This window comes from Halyomorpha halys, unplaced genomic scaffold, assembly GCF_000696795.3.
Source record: "Halyomorpha halys isolate HHAL.00 unplaced genomic scaffold, Hhal_1.1 Scaffold360.1, whole genome shotgun sequence".
Lineage (NCBI taxonomy): Eukaryota > Metazoa > Arthropoda > Insecta > Hemiptera > Pentatomidae > Halyomorpha > Halyomorpha halys.
In genome coordinates this window covers 144,074-163,511 of record NW_027110685.1, presented here as the reverse complement: position 1 = coordinate 163,511, position 19,438 = coordinate 144,074, and the positions used below count along the sequence as shown (strand labels likewise).

General features: G+C 31.3%; 1 protein-coding gene across 1 annotated transcript in view; it reads right to left on the bottom strand.

Moving 5' to 3' along the window:
- Positions 1-2,271: 2,271 nt before the first annotated feature.
- Positions 2,272-19,438, bottom strand: part of LOC106681698 (beta-alanyl-bioamine nonribosomal peptide synthetase ebony) — a 92,845-nt gene continuing 75,678 nt past the window's right edge. The window contains exons 3-17 of the mRNA XM_067048805.1: positions 18,445-18,732; positions 16,927-17,097; positions 14,786-15,021; positions 14,579-14,653; positions 12,856-13,060; positions 12,609-12,776; positions 11,293-11,489; positions 10,894-10,995; positions 10,521-10,605; positions 8,339-8,545; positions 8,063-8,213; positions 6,189-6,314; positions 4,975-5,115; positions 4,406-4,583; positions 2,272-2,718 (exon numbers count right to left, since the gene is read on the bottom strand). Coding sequence (XP_066904906.1) covers positions 2,578-2,718; positions 4,406-4,583; positions 4,975-5,115; positions 6,189-6,314; positions 8,063-8,213; positions 8,339-8,545; positions 10,521-10,605; positions 10,894-10,995; positions 11,293-11,489; positions 12,609-12,776; positions 12,856-13,060; positions 14,579-14,653; positions 14,786-15,021; positions 16,927-17,097; positions 18,445-18,732 — 2,471 coding nt within the window. The 3' untranslated portion in view covers positions 2,272-2,577. The remainder of the gene's footprint in view (positions 2,719-4,405; positions 4,584-4,974; positions 5,116-6,188; positions 6,315-8,062; positions 8,214-8,338; positions 8,546-10,520; positions 10,606-10,893; positions 10,996-11,292; positions 11,490-12,608; positions 12,777-12,855; positions 13,061-14,578; positions 14,654-14,785; positions 15,022-16,926; positions 17,098-18,444; positions 18,733-19,438) is intronic.

Below are 19,438 nucleotides of genomic sequence, written 5' to 3'. Positions count from 1 at the left end.
GTCTATCGAAGCCTCACTCCCAAACCTGACGCACTCAAGAGTTTTCTCCGCGACATCGAGAACGATAGACAACACATCATAGGTAACCTAAATGCCAAACATTACTCATGGAACTGTGCTAAAGATAACGCTTTAGGAAACCCCACACAGATTCACTAACTGTACTACTCTAGACTTTAGTGACAACAACCACCTACCAGTCCTCTAGCAGTGGTAGTACCTATACACAAGACCAATCCCACCTACAGACTACAAATACATCTTCAAACACGCTGACTGGAAACTTTACAAAACACACATACATGATACAACATTACAACACTCAACTCACCACAGGACATAAATACGGCCATTGAAACTACAACAGACCATACGAGACGCTGCTAACGCTTCCATACCCACTTTCACACCCACACCACTTGCGCACTCCACCCCAACTTTTACTCACTCATTAAACTGCGCAACAGCATTAACACTGCTGGTACAGTACTAAAGACCAGACTTACAGACTAATCATAAACAGCCTCACCAGACAAATAACATCCCTTATGTTGCAGTGGAAAACGTCCTTATGGCATGAACAACTACGCCGCATACACAACGACCCCAAAAACGTCTGGAACTTAGTCCGAAGTCACAACATCAAATCGAGATTGATGAAACCACACCGAGGAGGTGAGCTCCTCACTTCCGCAGTTCAGGCAGACGATCTATCTGACTACTACCTACAACGTGACAGCGCACGTACTCTGTATGCCATCACCAACCCCAGACCAAAAACTTACAGAACACCATTTTCTCAACATATAAAGACCTGACTGCAACTCTCAGGAAAACGAAGGGAAACAAATCCACCAGAAAGAACATCTCGTACGTCCTCCTGAAACAGCTCCCTACAAAAACCCACATGTTTCTCCTCAATATCTACAACTCCTGCTCTCGCCTCAGATACTTCCCAGCGGAATGGAAACATGCTAGCGTCGTTCTACTCCTTAAGCTCAGAAAACGAGGAGCGGATCCGGTTGACTACCGGTCCATCAGCCTCCTCAACCACATCTCAAAAATATATGAGAAGCTAGTCCTTATACACATCCGTAAACACTACGACACACATAACGTCATTCACCAGGACAAACCGGACTTTCGCGTGGTGTGAGTTGCTACCACAATGCAAAGCGATGCAGCAAACAACCTAAACAGAAACCTTGCCTCTACCATGATTTCACTAGACTTTACACAAGCATTTGAATCGGTATCCTACTCCACACTAATTCAACTCAGGCTTCACCTATTCCCGGACCAACTGGTCGACATTGTCGGTTCCTATATCAGTGACCAGACCTTCTCATTCCGGATCAAAACTGAAATTGCCTCCCCCGTCCCCCAGGGTTCGGTCCTAGTGGCAGTTTTATTTAATATATATACTGCCCAAATAGTAGGAATTAAAATTGATAATGTTCGAATCTCTGCATATGCTGATGACATTATCATATACTCGGCAAGCATGAATGCAGACAAGGCCATGGACCAGACTACAGTAGCAGCCCAACTCATCACTAACAAATTATGAGACATAAACATATATATCAACCCAAAAAAAAAAAAACTGACGCCATCACATTCTCATACAAGAAAACTCCTAACAGTGCACCAAAACTAAACGAACAGACAATACAAACCTAGAGACATCTTACATACCTTGGCATGGCAGCACCAGGGCTGTCACTCAGACTCAAATAACTCATCTACAAAGCAATATTACGACCATCACTCCTACAAGGTGCACCCCTACTACATTTTCTGTACCCAACAGCCCTGAAATGATTACAAGAAAACCAGAACAGCACACTACAGAAGATCTGCTGTGGAACATGTTTAGAAAGACGTACATTCATAACAAACTACAGCTAGAAAATGTACAACAACACATTACATAGAGACACATCAAATTATTTGACAGTTCCCTGCTTCATCAATCCAATCTTCCATACAATTACCCCATACTCCCTTCCTGCGAGGTGACATGGCAGGAAAGGCTCCAAAAACCAGATTAACATTACCCTTTAACTCCTTTCTTCTCTCACACCCCCTCCCCCTCCTCTATTATTTTTTTGACTTCTGACTGTTTTTATTATTTACTATTATCTTCCAACTTAGTGTTCTCAAATTATTTTTCAAATCAATCATACTAATTATCATCAAATCAAATATACTAATTTTTAAAATATAACAGTTGTGTTAAAAAAAAGGTAAAACAGTACAAGAAATAAAATCATTGTTACTCATGTAGCTCTTTATTATACATTCATTTTTTTATTTTTTTTAAATATTTATACATTACAAAATAACAATAAGGATGGCTTAAGGAAAATAGAAGGCTCAATGTAGAACAAGAGGAGTTCCTTAGTTCTTAATTTTATAGAGCCTGTTCAAGCACATCACTAATAACAAATATATATATTACACTATACATAATGCACAAGAATATCACTGTACTTAATATTAACATAAAACAATAAATAAATGTCAAAGGTATGTCTTAATTATTAATATTTTTTTCATATCCATAATTAATATTCAATAAACTTCTTTGAAAGCACAAGTTGCTATCAGACTATCATCGCCCCTTTTGAATGGTCTTGTTCCGTCAGGAGCTACAAATTGATTCACTTGATAACTCTTCAATTGTTTATAGTTTAGTACAGCCTCAGAGAGTTGCTGTTAACAAAAATAAAAATAAATAAATCCCTTAGTAAAAATAAAAAAAATATTAATGTACTTTCACATAAGAAAACATCAACAAATTTATTTTAAATAAACATTTTTACTCATCATTCATTTTAAAATGAAATCATATTCTAGTTTATATTTTTAACTGACTCCAAAAAAGGAGGAGGTTCTCAATTTGACTTCTTTTTTTTTTAAAAGTACATTCACACAAAATTATCCAATATCAGAAATACTAATTTCTATGATTCTTTGTTAATCAACTACACTTCCCATCAAAAATATTGCAACATCCATAATTCTTGAGATTTTCTTGGTTTTGACTTTAATCCATACTTAGCTTATATTTATAGTAATATTATTTATTAAATGAGAGAATATTAGACTAGACACATCATTGTTATTCACTGTATACCAACAAAAGATGGAATTTTGGTTTATTCATTTCAAATTTTCGTTCAGTCCATGTTTATCTTTTGTTTGCCTCAAGTCTGGTCTCTCTTTTCTCTGTAGTCTAGTTATAAGAATTCATTTTAATCACAATGAATCATTTAAGCCACGATGATTCTTGGTTAGAATCTCTCTCTGAAGAAGACAAATCGGCATTACATTGCTTATCGCCTTGGGATTCACTATTCTTCAGTTTCAAGGAAGGACCATAAAAAAGGTAAAGGGAAACTGGTAGTCATTCGAGACAACCAATGTCAGGGCGTCCCAAGATTACTAAGATTACTAGCACTTTGGAAGTTTAATTCTACAGCTTCTTCTATTAAAAACTTGATCGCTGGTGTTCGGGGGATATCAATCAGTAAAGAGATTGAGAGTTGCAAGGGAAAACCAATCTTGGACTGTGGAGGAATGGAAAAAAGTTTTATTCACTGAGGAAATGAGAGTGGCCCTTAACAGACCAGATGGCCATAAAAAAGTTTATATAAGGCCTGGAGAACAGTGTAGTCAGTGCTGCACATTAGAAACTGAGTCATGTGGAGGGGATTCAATCATGTTCTTGGAAGGCATGTACCGAGTTAGTGCCAATCCAAGCAGGGGCCTTAAATGCTTTGAGGTATGTAGAAATAATTCTTCAAGATCATGTAATGCCTTTTATGCTGATCATAGGCTCTGAATCGTTGCTCATGCATGCTAATACCTGTCCTTACAAGGCAAGATGTGTTTCTGAGTACCTCAACACCACAAATATCCACACCATTGATTGGACAGCAAGAAGTCCTAACCTTAACTCGGTTGAGCAAATTTAGGATTATTTCCAAAGAAAGGTTTGGTCATTAAATTCACCTCTTACTACTCTTGAAATGCTAAAGGCAGCTGTATTGGAGGAGTGGGACAATATACACCAAGATTCTCTTCAAAATCTTTTTACAAGTATGCCATGAAGAGTGAAAGCAGTCATAAGGGGTTCTTGCCAACATATTTTATTTTATACGACATTGTAATTTAAAGTATGTGATAATAATTATATTAATAAAACATGAATGGTGTATTTGGAAAATAGGGAAAAGCTCTGAAGCATCAGTAGCTAACACAAAACAATATAATATATAATAATAAATGGAAGTTTAATCTTGCTAATAGACTTTTGATTATTACAATAATTATGATTATAATTATGACTATTTGATTATTTTTATGGTAATTATTTAACTATGCTTGTATGTCTTACCCTTGTTAGGGGGCTGGTGTTGGTTGTGAAGATGCCGATGAAGCTGTTTTGCCTTGCAAGGTCTTCTATCTTCCATTCCATTGCCTCGGTGATTTCAATGTTCTCCTGTGGGCTAAGCCTCTGATCTGTACCAAGCATGAAGCTATGCAATATCTTGCCTTTTGGAAGCATCGTCTCCCTATTAATTAAATACAGCTTCATTTTATATATAGTCAAAAAATTATTTTAACATGCTAAGAAATATTGTTGATATATTAATTGCATAATTTAAAATTACTTTGAATAAATGATAAGATATGGTATTTATTGTTTTGATTTTAAATAAAATCATTTTGTTTTTTATAAAAATGATAATTATATCATTTTGATATTTTGAATTAGACTAGCTCCTTAGAACAAGGAATGACGTCTTTCTACTTCTGCCTCTCGCACCCTTCCCTAGAGCTTTTAGTTATCTGTACCACTACTAACTTGGAGTAGACAAGTATTCCTAAGTTACAGTATGTATTTTTATTATAATGAATTAATATTTATAACTAAATTTATATCCATGTAAAATAAAAACTCACATTACTGGGACTTCTAGGTATTCAAGGAACTGGAACACATAATTCAACTGCGATTGAAGCTTAACTGGAGGTTCATCAATTGTGTCCATTACAAGACTGGTACTGATTACATCATCGGTGTTTGCATCCTTTACAACAATACTGTAAGCAATGTAAATAATTAACAATCTTTTTTAATCATTCTGGTTTGATAACTTGATATCAATAGTTATAAAATAATTAATAGGTACTTTTAAACTTTATTTTATCAAAGGAAGATGCAATGGCAATGTGCTACCATGGAAGAAGTTCCTTCAATTTTTCAAACTTCACAAACCCATTTCTTCTCTAAAATGTTTTTATATATCAATAGTATTTTTATCTTCAACATTTTTAATATTTAATTTTTCTTATTCTTTATTTTAATTTTCCTGAGTAGAATTTTACATTGATATATACAATTTAAAGGGAAAGGGGTAGCTTAGTAAGCAAGGCATTGGGCTAGTATCTTCCGGGTCTGGGTTCAAATCCTGCTAAGGTAGATAATTATTTATTCATTTAAATTAGCTGTGAATCAATCCTGTGGATTTAGGTGCCCCGAATGTTAATCACCCAGCCTCTATAAGGTTTAATTGGGGGAAACCTTACACTTGAGTGTGTTTCCGATTAAATCCATCTCCTTGCTCAACCTTTGTTCCAAAAACAGTATTTCCTTACAAAGCACTGAACCACTGCCCTTTCATAGGTTATTAGTGGTTTTTTAAATACAAAATTTTAAAGATAATTTAATAATTTTGTCACCCATTTCTGAATCTTTTCTTCTTTTTGTATGTTAATTGGTGTCAAATATATACATTTGAAGATTGTTATGCATTAGGAACTCAATTTATTGCAATGATTCTTATATGAACCACTGAAAAAGAGTTCAAATATAAAAAATCATATTACTCCAAAAGAATTGTTTTCTTTTATTAATTTTGATAATACATCCTATAAATGAAAATATGTAATAAAAGAAAATAATAAATCGATTTTTCACGACCTGCATACTTTGAAGCAATCAGGGTGCTATTGTTGATTCATATAGGCATCTTTGGGCAGAAGTGGGTTAATAATTCTGACTTTGAAGAATAAATTAACCACTAGTTTATTTAAACAAAGCTCGATTAGTGAAAACTAATGCCTTTTAAATTAGCAGAGGGAAATTAATATAATTATCAACTAATTATAGTTACCTCAGTGGATTATTAACGAGCGTAGGCCAGATAGCATCAAGTAGCTCAATGTAATCATGCTTTTCCACTGGAGGTTCCATTGTTGATTCAATATCTGCTTTATTTAAGAAACTGTCTGTGATGATCCTACGAAAATTATGCATTTCAGTTTTCATGAAACATTCTATCAGAAATTTATTAATATGTTGAGGTGAAAAAAAAACTTCCATTTAGAATAGAATACTATTCTATATTTTTTGTCAAAAGCCTCCAGAATACCCATCATCCTATCGCCCTATCTCTCTATTACCGATCATGGGCAAAATCCTTGAAAAACTCATTTTGAAACGCCTATACCCCATCCTGGATTCCAATCATATAATCCCTGATCACCAGTTTGGCATTCGTTCCTTTCTCATTGATAGATTTTTCCAAATAAACCACAATGTTTCCTATTCATCCCTCTATTCTCAGTCTGCTGGTGTTCCTCAAGGTAGTATCCTTGGTCCCATCCTCTACACCGTCTATACAGCTGACATTCCAACCAATCCTCCAATTCCACTATTCTCACCACGTATGCCGATGACACATGTGTGCTTGCTGTTAATAAATAACCTATTCATCGTATCCCAACATATCCAATCCCATATCATAGCCCTCAAAGAATGGTGTTGTAATTGGAGGATTAAGATAAATTCCAACAAAGCCCATCAAATCACCTTTACCCTTCGTCGTAAACCTACTGACTGCCCTACAGTTTCATTTAATGATATTACTCTAACCCCTGTCTAACAGATCCACTACCTTGGACTACGTTTGGACAAATGATTAACCTGGAATCCTCACACTAGACTGAAAAGACAGGAAACTGCACGTTGATTTTGACTATTACAGCACTTACTAGACAAACGGTCTAAACTTCAAACACATTACAAAAGACTGATCTACATGACTAATAAGGCCAATATGGACATATGGAGTTGAGCTTTGGGGCTCCACTAAACCTTTGAATTCCTCTCGTATTCAATCCTTACAACCCAAAATACTTCGTAAAATCCTCAATGCTCCTTACTTTGTCACAAATGAAATCATACATAAAGACCTTAATGTTCCATATGTAACCGGGTTTACCCCTTATTCGTGTACTGGTATCCTACAATTGAAACAATTAATTTAATATTATCAACAATTTTTTCTATGTATTTTTCATTTGCATACAATTAAAATCTTATAATCTATTTAACCTCATTTTTTCAATTACATTTATTTCTATTTTGAAATATTGTCATGTGTATACATATAATTTAAAATTTATTACATACTGATTATTATATACTGATGTATTCAATTGTCCCTTTAGCACAAACCTATGTACTAATTAGGCATTATCTCTTTGGAGATTTCAATACACCTGTGTGATGTTATTTTAACTCCTTATTGATATGTCTATATTTAATACATTTTGCTATTTAAGTTAAAATTATGGTTTTTAAATCAGATAATTTTATTTTGAAATGTTTTTCCTGATTCTTTATTCATATCTCCAGTCTATTTATTACATCTGTATAATGTGTATTTAAGTTTTTTGTATCAGTTTTATAGTTTACAGTATTGTTGATATTTTTATTTATGTGATTTGTTTCTAAGATCCTTCTGTTTTTTGTTTTTTTCTTTGTCATATCTATTATTTTGCAATTGTAGGATACTAGTACATGAATATGAGGTAAACTCCAAACATGGTACAAAAAATATAAAATAGTATTGTGTTCTAAATGGAAGTTCTTTTTCACCTCATCATATTAACAAATTAATACAAACAACTTCCGAGGAAAGAAAATCCAGAATATATCAAAAATATTAATTGATTGAGATCAACTTTTGACTGATGTAATTACCTGTAAACATCTGGTTTATATTTCTCTGCAATTTGATCATATTTATATTTGTTTGAAACTTTTTTGTTGCTATGCCTCATCCCATTAGACTTTGGAGTCATCTTATTTACAATGTCCAGTAATGTTTCTGATCGAATAAAGTCAACAACATCTGAGAAAAAATGCATATAATCTTAATAAATTATTTTGAAAATTTGAAGTTCTTTAAATTTCTTGCAAGATCTGTAACAAATGAACATACTCGAAGTCTTTAAAATATTTCTAAGTGCTACCTACTAATGTTGTATCCTGCTTCACTCAGCTTGGCGATTGTCAAGACTGAGTTGAGTGAATTTCCTCCAATGTTGTAGAAGTTGGCTTCTGGAGATAGCTTTGAAATAGCGTGAGGCAACACTGAGGCTATTGTTGACAACAGGCATTTCATTGCTGGCCTCTTTTCATCAATCAGACCATTAAGATCAAAATCCATCCCATTGGTAACATCTGTTTTGATATGCAAAATTCCTTATTAGAATGAGGATATTTAATATTTGAAATATAGCTGTAATTTCAGTTAATAAGATGCTGTTGATCTGAGGGATGGACACATGTATTAAAAAAAAAGTTATAATACAATTTTAGGCATGTAAGGTTGTAGGGCTTAGTAATGAGCGGATCCCTAAAATAGTAATAAACACTGAACCAATGGGTAAACGTCCGAGGGGTCGACCGAAACGTAGATGGGAGGATTGTGTTAAAACAGATTTTGTGGAATTGGGTTTGGAGGGGCATCACTGGAAGGATGTATGCAGAGAGCATTTGGTTGTAGCGGTATCGAACCTTCGGGTTTGTTAAGCCTTTATTATTTATTTATTTATTTATAATACAATTTAGTTAGACGGTGAGAATTATTCTCTTCACCTAGTAATTTTGGAAAAAAAAAAAGTCTTCTAAATATGAAAATGGAAATATCACAGTAACAATATTCTGAATCTAGAGAGAAAAACCAATGCAACTATTGGACTGCTCTGTAAAATTTGAAAATTTAAAATACAACGCTAATTCAGCCTAAGACTGTTATTTATTAACATTAGCTAAAACTAATATATTTGTTTCAATTCTGCTAAAAAAATAAAAAAGGTTTATTACAATGCATCAAATTTCAATCTTACAGTTTTCAAGAGAAAGTTAATGGAATATTTGTTATAAAGAAGGATAGCCAAAAATATTACGCCATTTTATAATGTTTTACTTTCAGTTGAATACAAGAAAAACATTTAAAACAAGCCACAGAATATGGCACCCAAGCTGAAACCGCCTAACTTGCTCAGTAAACAGTCAGTTTATCTATAAACAGCTCTTTCAATAAATAGTCATATAACAATTCTTGAAATTGGTAAATGTTTCAAGTCTGGTACTCTAAAATAGTTTAAAATGGTCTATATAAGACTTTGTAGGAGTGATCCTGGACTCGAAAGACCAAACAGTACCTTCTTCGGACAGTTGCCCTCCTGGCCAAGGGAGAATAGGGAGTGTGTTTGCTTAGCAATTCACAACATTCATTTTAAAGTAATTGCAGTAATCATATCACTGCAGATTGCACATTACGATTTTGATGAACAAAATTTAATCTATCATATGAGTTTTAGTGCAGCCATTATCTGTATACAAGTTGACTTGAGAATAACATATATTTTTTCAAATATCACAAAATTTAATTTATAATAAATGTAACAATTTTCCATCAGAATATAAGTATCAGCATGTAGAGGGTTCATAACCCGATAATTTTAATTTATTGTTTGTTTAGATCTTGTATTCATTCAACTCACGAGATAAGTATCAAGTTTAAGGCTGGAATTACCGAATAAAGTTTAATTATTAATTCAATGTTACTTTTGACTTTTTGTCATTATAAATCAGTCATTTTTGTTTTTCTCTGTTTATAGTTAATATTTGAAATATCGTAACATAGTGGCTCCTTAAAGACATTAGTAGTTGTATATCAGGAATACAAACTGTTTTTATAAATTATACAATCTAGAATATTTTAAAATGAATTTGGAAAATTCATTTTGAGACTTTATTTTTTAAAAATAACAATAATTCAATTTAGAAATTAATATATTTTTTATTTTATTTTTAACAATAATAAATTTTGTATCTTAGATTTCTTGTTCAAAATTTATTTTGGGTTTTACAATATCATTGATTAATAAAGATAAGTTTTTGACAAAGATTTTGTTTCTTCTCTCCACATAAAATAAAAAATTCATAATACTATAATTATTATAAACTAGGATCTGATTGCCCTTAAATGTGTTATAAATTTATCATTTATTAGTAATAATCAACTTATATGATTAAATTGTGGAAATCATATCAATATTCAATGAAACAAAAATTCTCATGTCATTATTTTACTTTATTTATCATGTATTTTCAATTTATGTATAAATTTAGATACTATGACTTATACCTGCTAATTGACTGTAATGATGGAGGAGTTGTTGTCTGTCAACTTTGCCATTGACAAGTAATGGTATCTGATCCATCATTGTTACCTGTAAGAGAATATAAGAATATTCCATTTTTATATTTTCTGAAAAATATTTTTGGAAGGTTTCAAAATAAAAGCCTTAAGTATCTCAAGTCTAAGTTAGTCACTAAGCTGTTAATGTTTCTCTGAAATAAGGACTAATTCAACAAAATTATTTTAGTTATAATGAATCTAATTTTGCTAGTAAATGATGTATTTTATAATATCTGAACCAATTTGAATTGATTTGAATAAAATGAATTGAAATTAAATAAACTAATTGGAAGCCATATATATTAAATTAAATAGATACCTGTGGAATGGCATATGATGGTAGACTTTTCGATAATAGTTTCTGTATGTCAGCTGACTCGGAAAGGACACCTTCATTTAAAAGGACGAATGCAACCAGCTCCTTAAAAAAGAATGATACAAGGAATGTCATTAGATCTTTAGAAGCAAACCATTAAACACAAATAAAAATGTAAAAAAAAAATTTTATGTTTAGTTTCTCAAAATATTTATAAGTAGTCATTCAAACTAAAAAGTGTTGATAGCTTTAATAAGATGATTATACGAATGATCACATTTTAGTTTATATCTCAATTGCTCTTTTTAGAATGAAGGAAAGTACATTCATAAAAGAATGTACATTCATAAAAGAATGTACACATGTATACAATACATTGTGTAGCTGTTAATTTATTAATACCTGATCAGTCTGACCGGGGTTGTAGCAGAGGACAACGCCTTTCTGAACTTCTTGTAATTTATTGAGAGCAGTTTCTATTTCAGACAAATCCACTCTGTTTCCTCTAACTTTGACCTGTGAATCAGTTCTACCTTCAAATAGCAACGTTCCCTTGTAGATCGAGGCATAATCTCCGGTCTTGAATAAGGTTTTGTATTCTGAAAAAGATAAAAAGTTTCTTTAGATTTTAAAATTTTAACCATATTTTCTTTCTGAATTGACTTCCAGCTAAACATCATTAAAGATCCACTGACCAGTTTCTCTTCGTCGTTTATAAAAATGTACTGGTTATATTTGTCAAAGTTAGTTGTTAGAGTCATAGTTTCCAAGAACCCATTATCTGATATGAAACATTTATTTTATCATAGTTATATTTTATTAAATAAATATTATCTATCATTAAGGTTAATTACCTCAGACAGTCTCATATTATGTTTTTTTAGTAACAAATATTGGGAAAGGAGCTTTCGATTTTCATATTCAGATAGTCCAATTTATATTAATCTCTATTTAAGAAAATTAGAATAAATTATTATAATACATTGTTACAATATTTAATTGCAATTTTATATATTTGTAATGCTAATGATCAGTACAAAATCATATCTTTAACTTATTCTCCATTTATCTGAAGATGTTAATTTGTCTGTTGCCAATAAAAATGTTTTAATGATTTAAAATAAAAAAATAAAATTATATATACAGTCTGGTTCATCATATTTTTTAAAGTATTCTCTGATGATATTAGAAAAACTTATGATTGACTAGATAATAGAGATAATTTTAATTTCAAAAAAGGTTAATTATTAGCAACAAATGATGAATTAATGTATTCAAATAAATGGTGTCCTGAAAAATTGATAAAAAAAAATTAAAGGAATGATTTGGTATTGATAATTTGCATGAAAAATATATAAAACTGTAATTAAATATTGTAAGATTGTATTATAATAATTTATTCTTCTATTCTTAATAATTTACTCTTCTATTGAGATGAATACAGAGCTAAAGACTAATACTGCTCTCACAATATGTGTTAATAGAAAACAAAATACGAGAAGAGACTGTTTTAAGTAATTAAGCTGAATAATTAATAAATTAAAACAGTCTACTAACAACAAAATATTACATTATTCATCTTCCTGTACCAACGAAAATGTAATGACTTGTATCAGTAACGATGTGGAGTTGAGGATTTATTTATTTAAAGAATCATAGTTGAAAAAATTCAGATACATTAGTGAGCAATAAACAAAGTTTTGTGGTATTTAAATTACCTGGATCAACTGTGAGAGTGCTCTCTATAAACCTGAAGGAATCCCTACCATTGACATAGCCTGCTGCTACGTGTTTTCCTGATACATACAACTCTCCGATCTCTCCACTATTCACGAGCCTCATCTGTGCATCAAGCAGGTACAAGATTGTGTTATCAACAGGGCCACCTGTAACCATTTTAAAAAATGATTATTCATTGCTGTAATATTGAATTATAACATTTAATAATTGTTCTTGTAAACGTACCAATTGGTACTTTGCCTCTGTCCCCAATGTGCTGCTTATTTTTCATCACATGGAAAGTGACATCTCCCATAATTTCTGTGCTACCATAAAAATTGCATAGCATGTGTGAACCTCCATTTATCTCAGACCAATCGAAGAATTCCTCAGCTAGAGAGCATGGCAAGGTTTCACCACTGCATACCCATGTTTTCAACTGCTTCAAGCTCTAAACAAACATTTTAGAATATTTTAATTTTATTTATACAGTAATAAATAGGAATCAAATAAATAAAGGAATTTTTCTAGATGTGAGTTTTGATATTAAGTATTTTCAAGATCCATTATTACGTACAAAAATGAAATTTTCAGTAAATTTCACAAATGATTAGTTTAAGAATAACACACTGTGGTTTTAAAAAAAAGATTTCTCAACTAATTATTCTTGGAAAAGAAGTTTTAAAACATGAAAATTAAAATATACTTCATTCACAATCCAAATTCAATGAATTCATAGGCTTTAACGGTTCTCATTAGAATCTATTCTACTATCTTTTAGAATATTTACTTTAACAGATATACATGGTGCATTCAAAAAGTTTCAAGACTGGTCTTGGAAACAAAAATGTATTAAACATTTTTGTAAAGTGAACTTAAAGTCTTCAATAGATGACCCTGAAGCATCAAAATACTGCTGCCAGCATTTTTCCATTGTTCATAAAGTCCCTGTAACTCTTCGCACAGAAGGTTTTTAAGGGACCTCATCAAAGCTGTTACTGAAATTGTGTCAACTTTCTTTTCTGTCAGGTCTTTCATAATTTGGTGATACAAAATGTTGTGAAGGGAGTTAGGTTGGGACTGTAGGGTGGGTGCAGAGGTTTTGTCATGTTGAACTTGGCCCAAACTTCAGCGACTTTGGTAAAAATTTCAAGACTTTTTTTTCAAGACCAAAAGAGTGATCAACATACAGTTTGTTCCTGCTGGACAAACTGGTATTTTGGCCCAGTTCAATGTGGCAACTACCCTACAGCCCTGATCTAGATCCAAGCTACTTCTTTTTGTTTCCCTGAATAATATCTGACAGGGAAGTAATTAAACACTGTTTTAGCGATCCGAAGAGTTCCAGGGAGCCTATAAACAATGGAAAAACACTGGTAGTGGTGTGTTGATGCCTGAGGGTCATACATTGAAGACTTTAGGTTTGCTGTACAAAAATGTTAAATACAGTTTTGGTTCAGAGACCAATCTTGAAACTTTGGGAATACACCATCTAAAGTATAATGAATATTAATAATTATTTAGGTATTCCTATAAAATATTTGGTAAATCAGGGAAATTCAAACAAGTCTGGCAATTGTTATGTTTCAATTTATGTGGAAGCTTGGTTCAGGGGCATTCCCAAATAGGTTTGGTGAGTTTCAATGGTTATTTTTAAAAAAGCATTTTATCTGTATTTATTTCATATAGATATTTCTTCTTTCTATTCATTCTCTATTTTTTATTGTACTCTAATACAGTTAATACAGTCATTTATTACCCACAAATGATGTGTTGTAGTATTTTCCATTTAATAGCTGGCTTCATAACTTAAATGTATTAAATTGTATATGGTTTTTACATTTGTTAAATTAATTGTCAAAAATAATGTACACAATTTTGTTGTTAAATGTTTTTAGCTATGAAATACCATTTTGGTGAATCTGTAACATTGCTTAATAAAGTACTTAGGATAAACTTAGCTACTTACTGTATTATCGTTTGTGATTTTTAAGTATGTGAGAATTGACTTGAGAAGTGTTGGTACCAAAACAAGTCTGCCAACCTGTAAATGTTAATTTTTGGTTTTAATGATAATTTAAATTAACTATATTCATCATATTAATAATGATTAATACTGAAACCAGTTTTATAGATCTTTCAAAAATTATATTTTGATAATACAAAATTCACTCACTTTATAGTTATTAAGAAGAGGTATAAGAAGCTGAGGATTAGAGCTGGTACTCCTTGGTAAAACCAACACAGGCAGTGGGTGTTCAGGATTTAATAATGGCGCCCAAATCTCTGCTACGGAGTCTACAAATGTAATAGAAGTCTTAAAGCAACAAGTTTCTTCTTCTTTGCTGAATGGAAATTCTCTCCACTGCCACTCCAATCTATTTAATATTGAAGAGCTCTTGATTCTAACTCCTATAAAGTATACAAATAATCAGGAAAATTAAAGAATAATTATTTTATGAAGTTTACTGAAAGTCACAGTTGAAAAATTATATGTAACATGCAGTTATACATAAAATGCAAGTTTCAATTGCATAGTTGGAAAACAACATATATCTAAATTATAACTTTTATATCTGTATATAATAATAATAATCTTTATTTATTCTAGGACTAGTCCCTTTAGAATAATATTAAAGGCATTGAAAATAGGTTTTAGAGTAAAATTCAAAATTTTAGAAATAAAAATGAAATTATAAAATATTAATGCAATAGTGAATTGGAAAAAAAAGAACAACAATAATTTTAAAAAATGTAAATAAAAAATAAAAATAAAACCATGTATCATAACATAAATTACAGGGTGACTAACTTCTAATAAAATAAAATGACAAAGAATCTAATCAAAATGAATTAATAAAAATTAACAAGAAAAATTAATAATGTTTATGTACAGATTTATAAGTTTTAAAAGGAAATCAGAAACATCACATAAAAAAATAAAAATAAATCCTCTAACAATTCATAAATTTTATGGTATATTCTAATAAAAAGAAAAAACTAATTAATGTTGATTATATTAACATATATATATTTTTATAAATTGTAAATGAATATTAAAGCATCTGATGATATTTAAGTTAGATTTCACCTATCTTTCTTTCCATTTATAAACATTATTTGAAATATTTAACTGTTATTTTTTGGGAATTCGGTGGATAGGAAGTGACTAACAATGTAGAAGTTTATGGTTGGAATGGTGTTAAAGAAATGAATGAAGGAAGGAATGGAATTTTATAGGGAAAAGGAACGGATTAAGAAAGATTTGTCAAAGACAGTGGTTCAATTGGCAAGTCTGAAGGTCATGAATGGGTGTTGTATGAGTGTACTAAGGATATGAACTGAAGAAGATTGGATAAGTATGATGGATGGCAGGATTTAATAACTTGAAGGAAGCAAGATAATATTTATTATAAAATATTGGTAAAGCCACTTCAATTATTTATAAAATCAGGTGAGAGAGGCTTTCCCAGGTGACCCCAAAGATGAAATGTATAATGCATTCATTCAGAGATCCCCAAAGACACCCCTATAAAGCTCGAAACACTAGTCAAAGGGGGGAGGATATTAAGGAAGTATCCAAGAACCTGTGGGTTTCAAAGGAAAGTGAAGGTATTTCAAAGTATATGCAGTATTTTGGTAACATTCTGTGATTGGAACAGGACCAACTTGAGAAAAAAAGGAACTTTACTGTTATAAAACCAATTAGAGATGTGCTATGTTACTTTTTTTTTTTTTCAAAATTCTTTTATATAAAAATATATGGAATACAAGATAAATGAGTTATTAACTACAACGAATCTCAATCAGTCTAATTTATTTTTGTAAAAGGCTAGATAGATATTAAACTATATATAAATTATAAATATATCACTTATATGAAATGGTGAATATATAAAAAATAAATTAACCTTAATTTGGCCTTAATAAATACGTTAAGACTTCGAATTGAAGTTTTAATTTTAGGATTTTCAATTTTTGTTTTCTATATTTTTAAATAATGTCGACTTCAATTTTTGTGGCTGTTATAAATTTAAAACTGACTAATTAAAAGTTAAAGCATCAATGATCAAAGCTATTCACTAAATTTAACATTAATTAATTAAATAAAAATAAAAAATTGTAATAATAGTGTTACCATGATTTTTTTTTTAGAGCAAGTGCAGTACTGCCTAATAAAAAAAATGTTGAGAACTACTAATCCACTGGACCACATTAATCAATAATTTTATTGTATTAAATAATAATGATTTATTAAATAAATTAAGTTATGTATAAGTTTGACAAAAGTAGAGCTTTTATTTAAAGTTAAATTACCTTTCGAGAGACCAGTGCTGCCTGATGTGTAAAGAATGATTTCAATAGGGTCATTGGTCATGGGGTAACTTTCCCCACTTGAAAGCAGGCCATCGGACAGATCAATGGAGATCTCTTCAAGAGAAGTCCAGCTGATTGTATTTACATCAGAAAATAATTCTTCTTCATCATCTGGAAAGATCATAAATTTGAATTCTAATAATAATAACAATAAAAGGCTTAGAGCTCCTAAATAATTGATTCTGATACCATCTATCACTGTTCACACATATCTAGTCAATGAAACCCATCCAAACCTAAATACATAGTTTTATGAACCTCTTCCTGGTCATTTCTGACACCGCCGCAGTTCCCAGGTTGCGCCTCAACCACCTGAGCTAAAGATGGCCTATCTATGTTTTGGTCTACCACTGAGATGTTTACCTGCTGGATCAGTGTTTAATAACATTCCACGGATACATTTGTTACCAAATACTACAATCTTACAAGCCCATTTTATTTTTCCCAGTGCTATCGCCAGCATTATATTTACCAGGTATATTTCACAGAATTCTGCGGTGTTAAGCCTTCTAAATTCTTGGATTTCCAATCCAAATGTTTACACAATACTTTATTTTCAAAAACCTTAAGACACTGTTTCTTCTTTAATTTTAGAGGTGATAAAGAACGGTAAGAATGATAATAGTTTTGTAAGTTATAACTCACTATAATTCAAGTTTCTGGACAAAGGGCGCAAGCTAAGCAATTTCGAAATTGAAAAGTAAGATTAAATTTAAATTTTGAATTCATTAATCTTAATGTAACCATTTTATTGATTAACTGATTACTTAAAGTATTGGTAATGCAGTGGATTCCAGCCCATTGCGGTATACCTGGGAATGAGGAGGCGGATCGACTTGCACGGTTAGGGGCTAGCCAACCACAGCCGCTTCTCCCTATCACCATGGAGATGGTGAAAGAAATGGCTCGAAGCGCCATCACTGAAGGAGTAGAGGAGAATGTGGGGGCAAGAACTGGGTGGCATTGCTAGATCCTAAGAGGTGCCCTTCATTAACTTTACCAAGAGCGGTGTCAGTGGCATGCTTCTGGTTGGCTACTGGACATGACTACACCTGAAGAGAGTAGGAGTGACTGAATCTTCGGACTGCGTCCTGTGTGGAGTTGGTGAGATGACTGGTGATCACATATTTGCATGTGCGGCAACGGCGGACTTGACTACAGACAGGAGTTACATTGGCAGAGCTAAACTATACTGGGCTGTACGAAACAAAATAGCAGAAATGCTTTCTTTGGCATAGTAAAAAAATTTATTGATTAACTGTGTTTAGAAGTACTTTCATAATTTTAACATTACTTTTGGTTTATAACAAATGTATAAATGAAATTTGCATGACTTGTACTATTATTTATGCAAAAAAAAGCTAAGGCATATTCCAAGGAATTTTAGCTCTTAAATTAAAAAATATTTAGCCAAATAACAGATTATCCATTATTACATAAAATATTTAATAATTTTACCCCAGTCGGTAATGACAAGAAACGGTTTGGCCTCTTGCAGCATATGCTTCACTCTGTCTTTTGGAGCTGGTGGTACAACAGGAAGATAGCAAGCTCCTGCCTTCCAGATGGCCAGGATTGTGCAGACCAACTTCCAGGATGGTGGAAGGTAGATCATAACCACACGGTCACCATCGTTGTTTGGTGCTACCAATTGACCGCAATGATTTAGTATTCCTCTGGCAATTTTATTGCTTTCTCTGTCTAATTGTTCCATTGTCATTTCATACCGCTTAGCCGCTCCTTCATCTGTAACATTGTTTATTTAATATGTTATGATGGTACCCAATACATTTAATGAGCATTTAGTATTTTTTTTTTTAGATTTCCAATGTTTTTTTAGTCATTTTATGTGCCAAAAATAATATTTTATGTCCCTATTGTTATCATCTTATAAATCAAAATTTGTTTTTGTAAGGTATAATAAATATATAAAACATAAGTACAAGAAGATATTGAAACAATCATATAAAATTAAATATGTAATAAATAAACTTAAGGAGTTTAAACAAGATAAAGTATTTAATTTAAAATCTTAAGTGAATAATAGTTAACAAAGATAAATTTAAGTTAATGAAGATAGTCTCAAAGGCTATTATGTTGATAAAATCATCCCATATACCTCCTGTATACGACCCTGAAATTACTTTCTTACTTCTATGATTTCCAATAATTGATTTTGATTCTCCAATTGACCATATCTGCCTGTATTTTTTCTTAACTTCACATAATTTATTTATTATATTACGATTAGAATTAGAAATGCATGTGTGTGATTAATAATAGATATTATTGGAACCTTATTTTTATCATATTCTGTATCTTGTTTTTCAATATTATATTAATTCACTAATTGTAAATTTGTAGCTTTATTATTCACTTAAAAATCCTTTCAGTTATTATTATTTTTTATTTATTTTTTTTTAAATATTTATTATTTTATTTTTATTTTTTA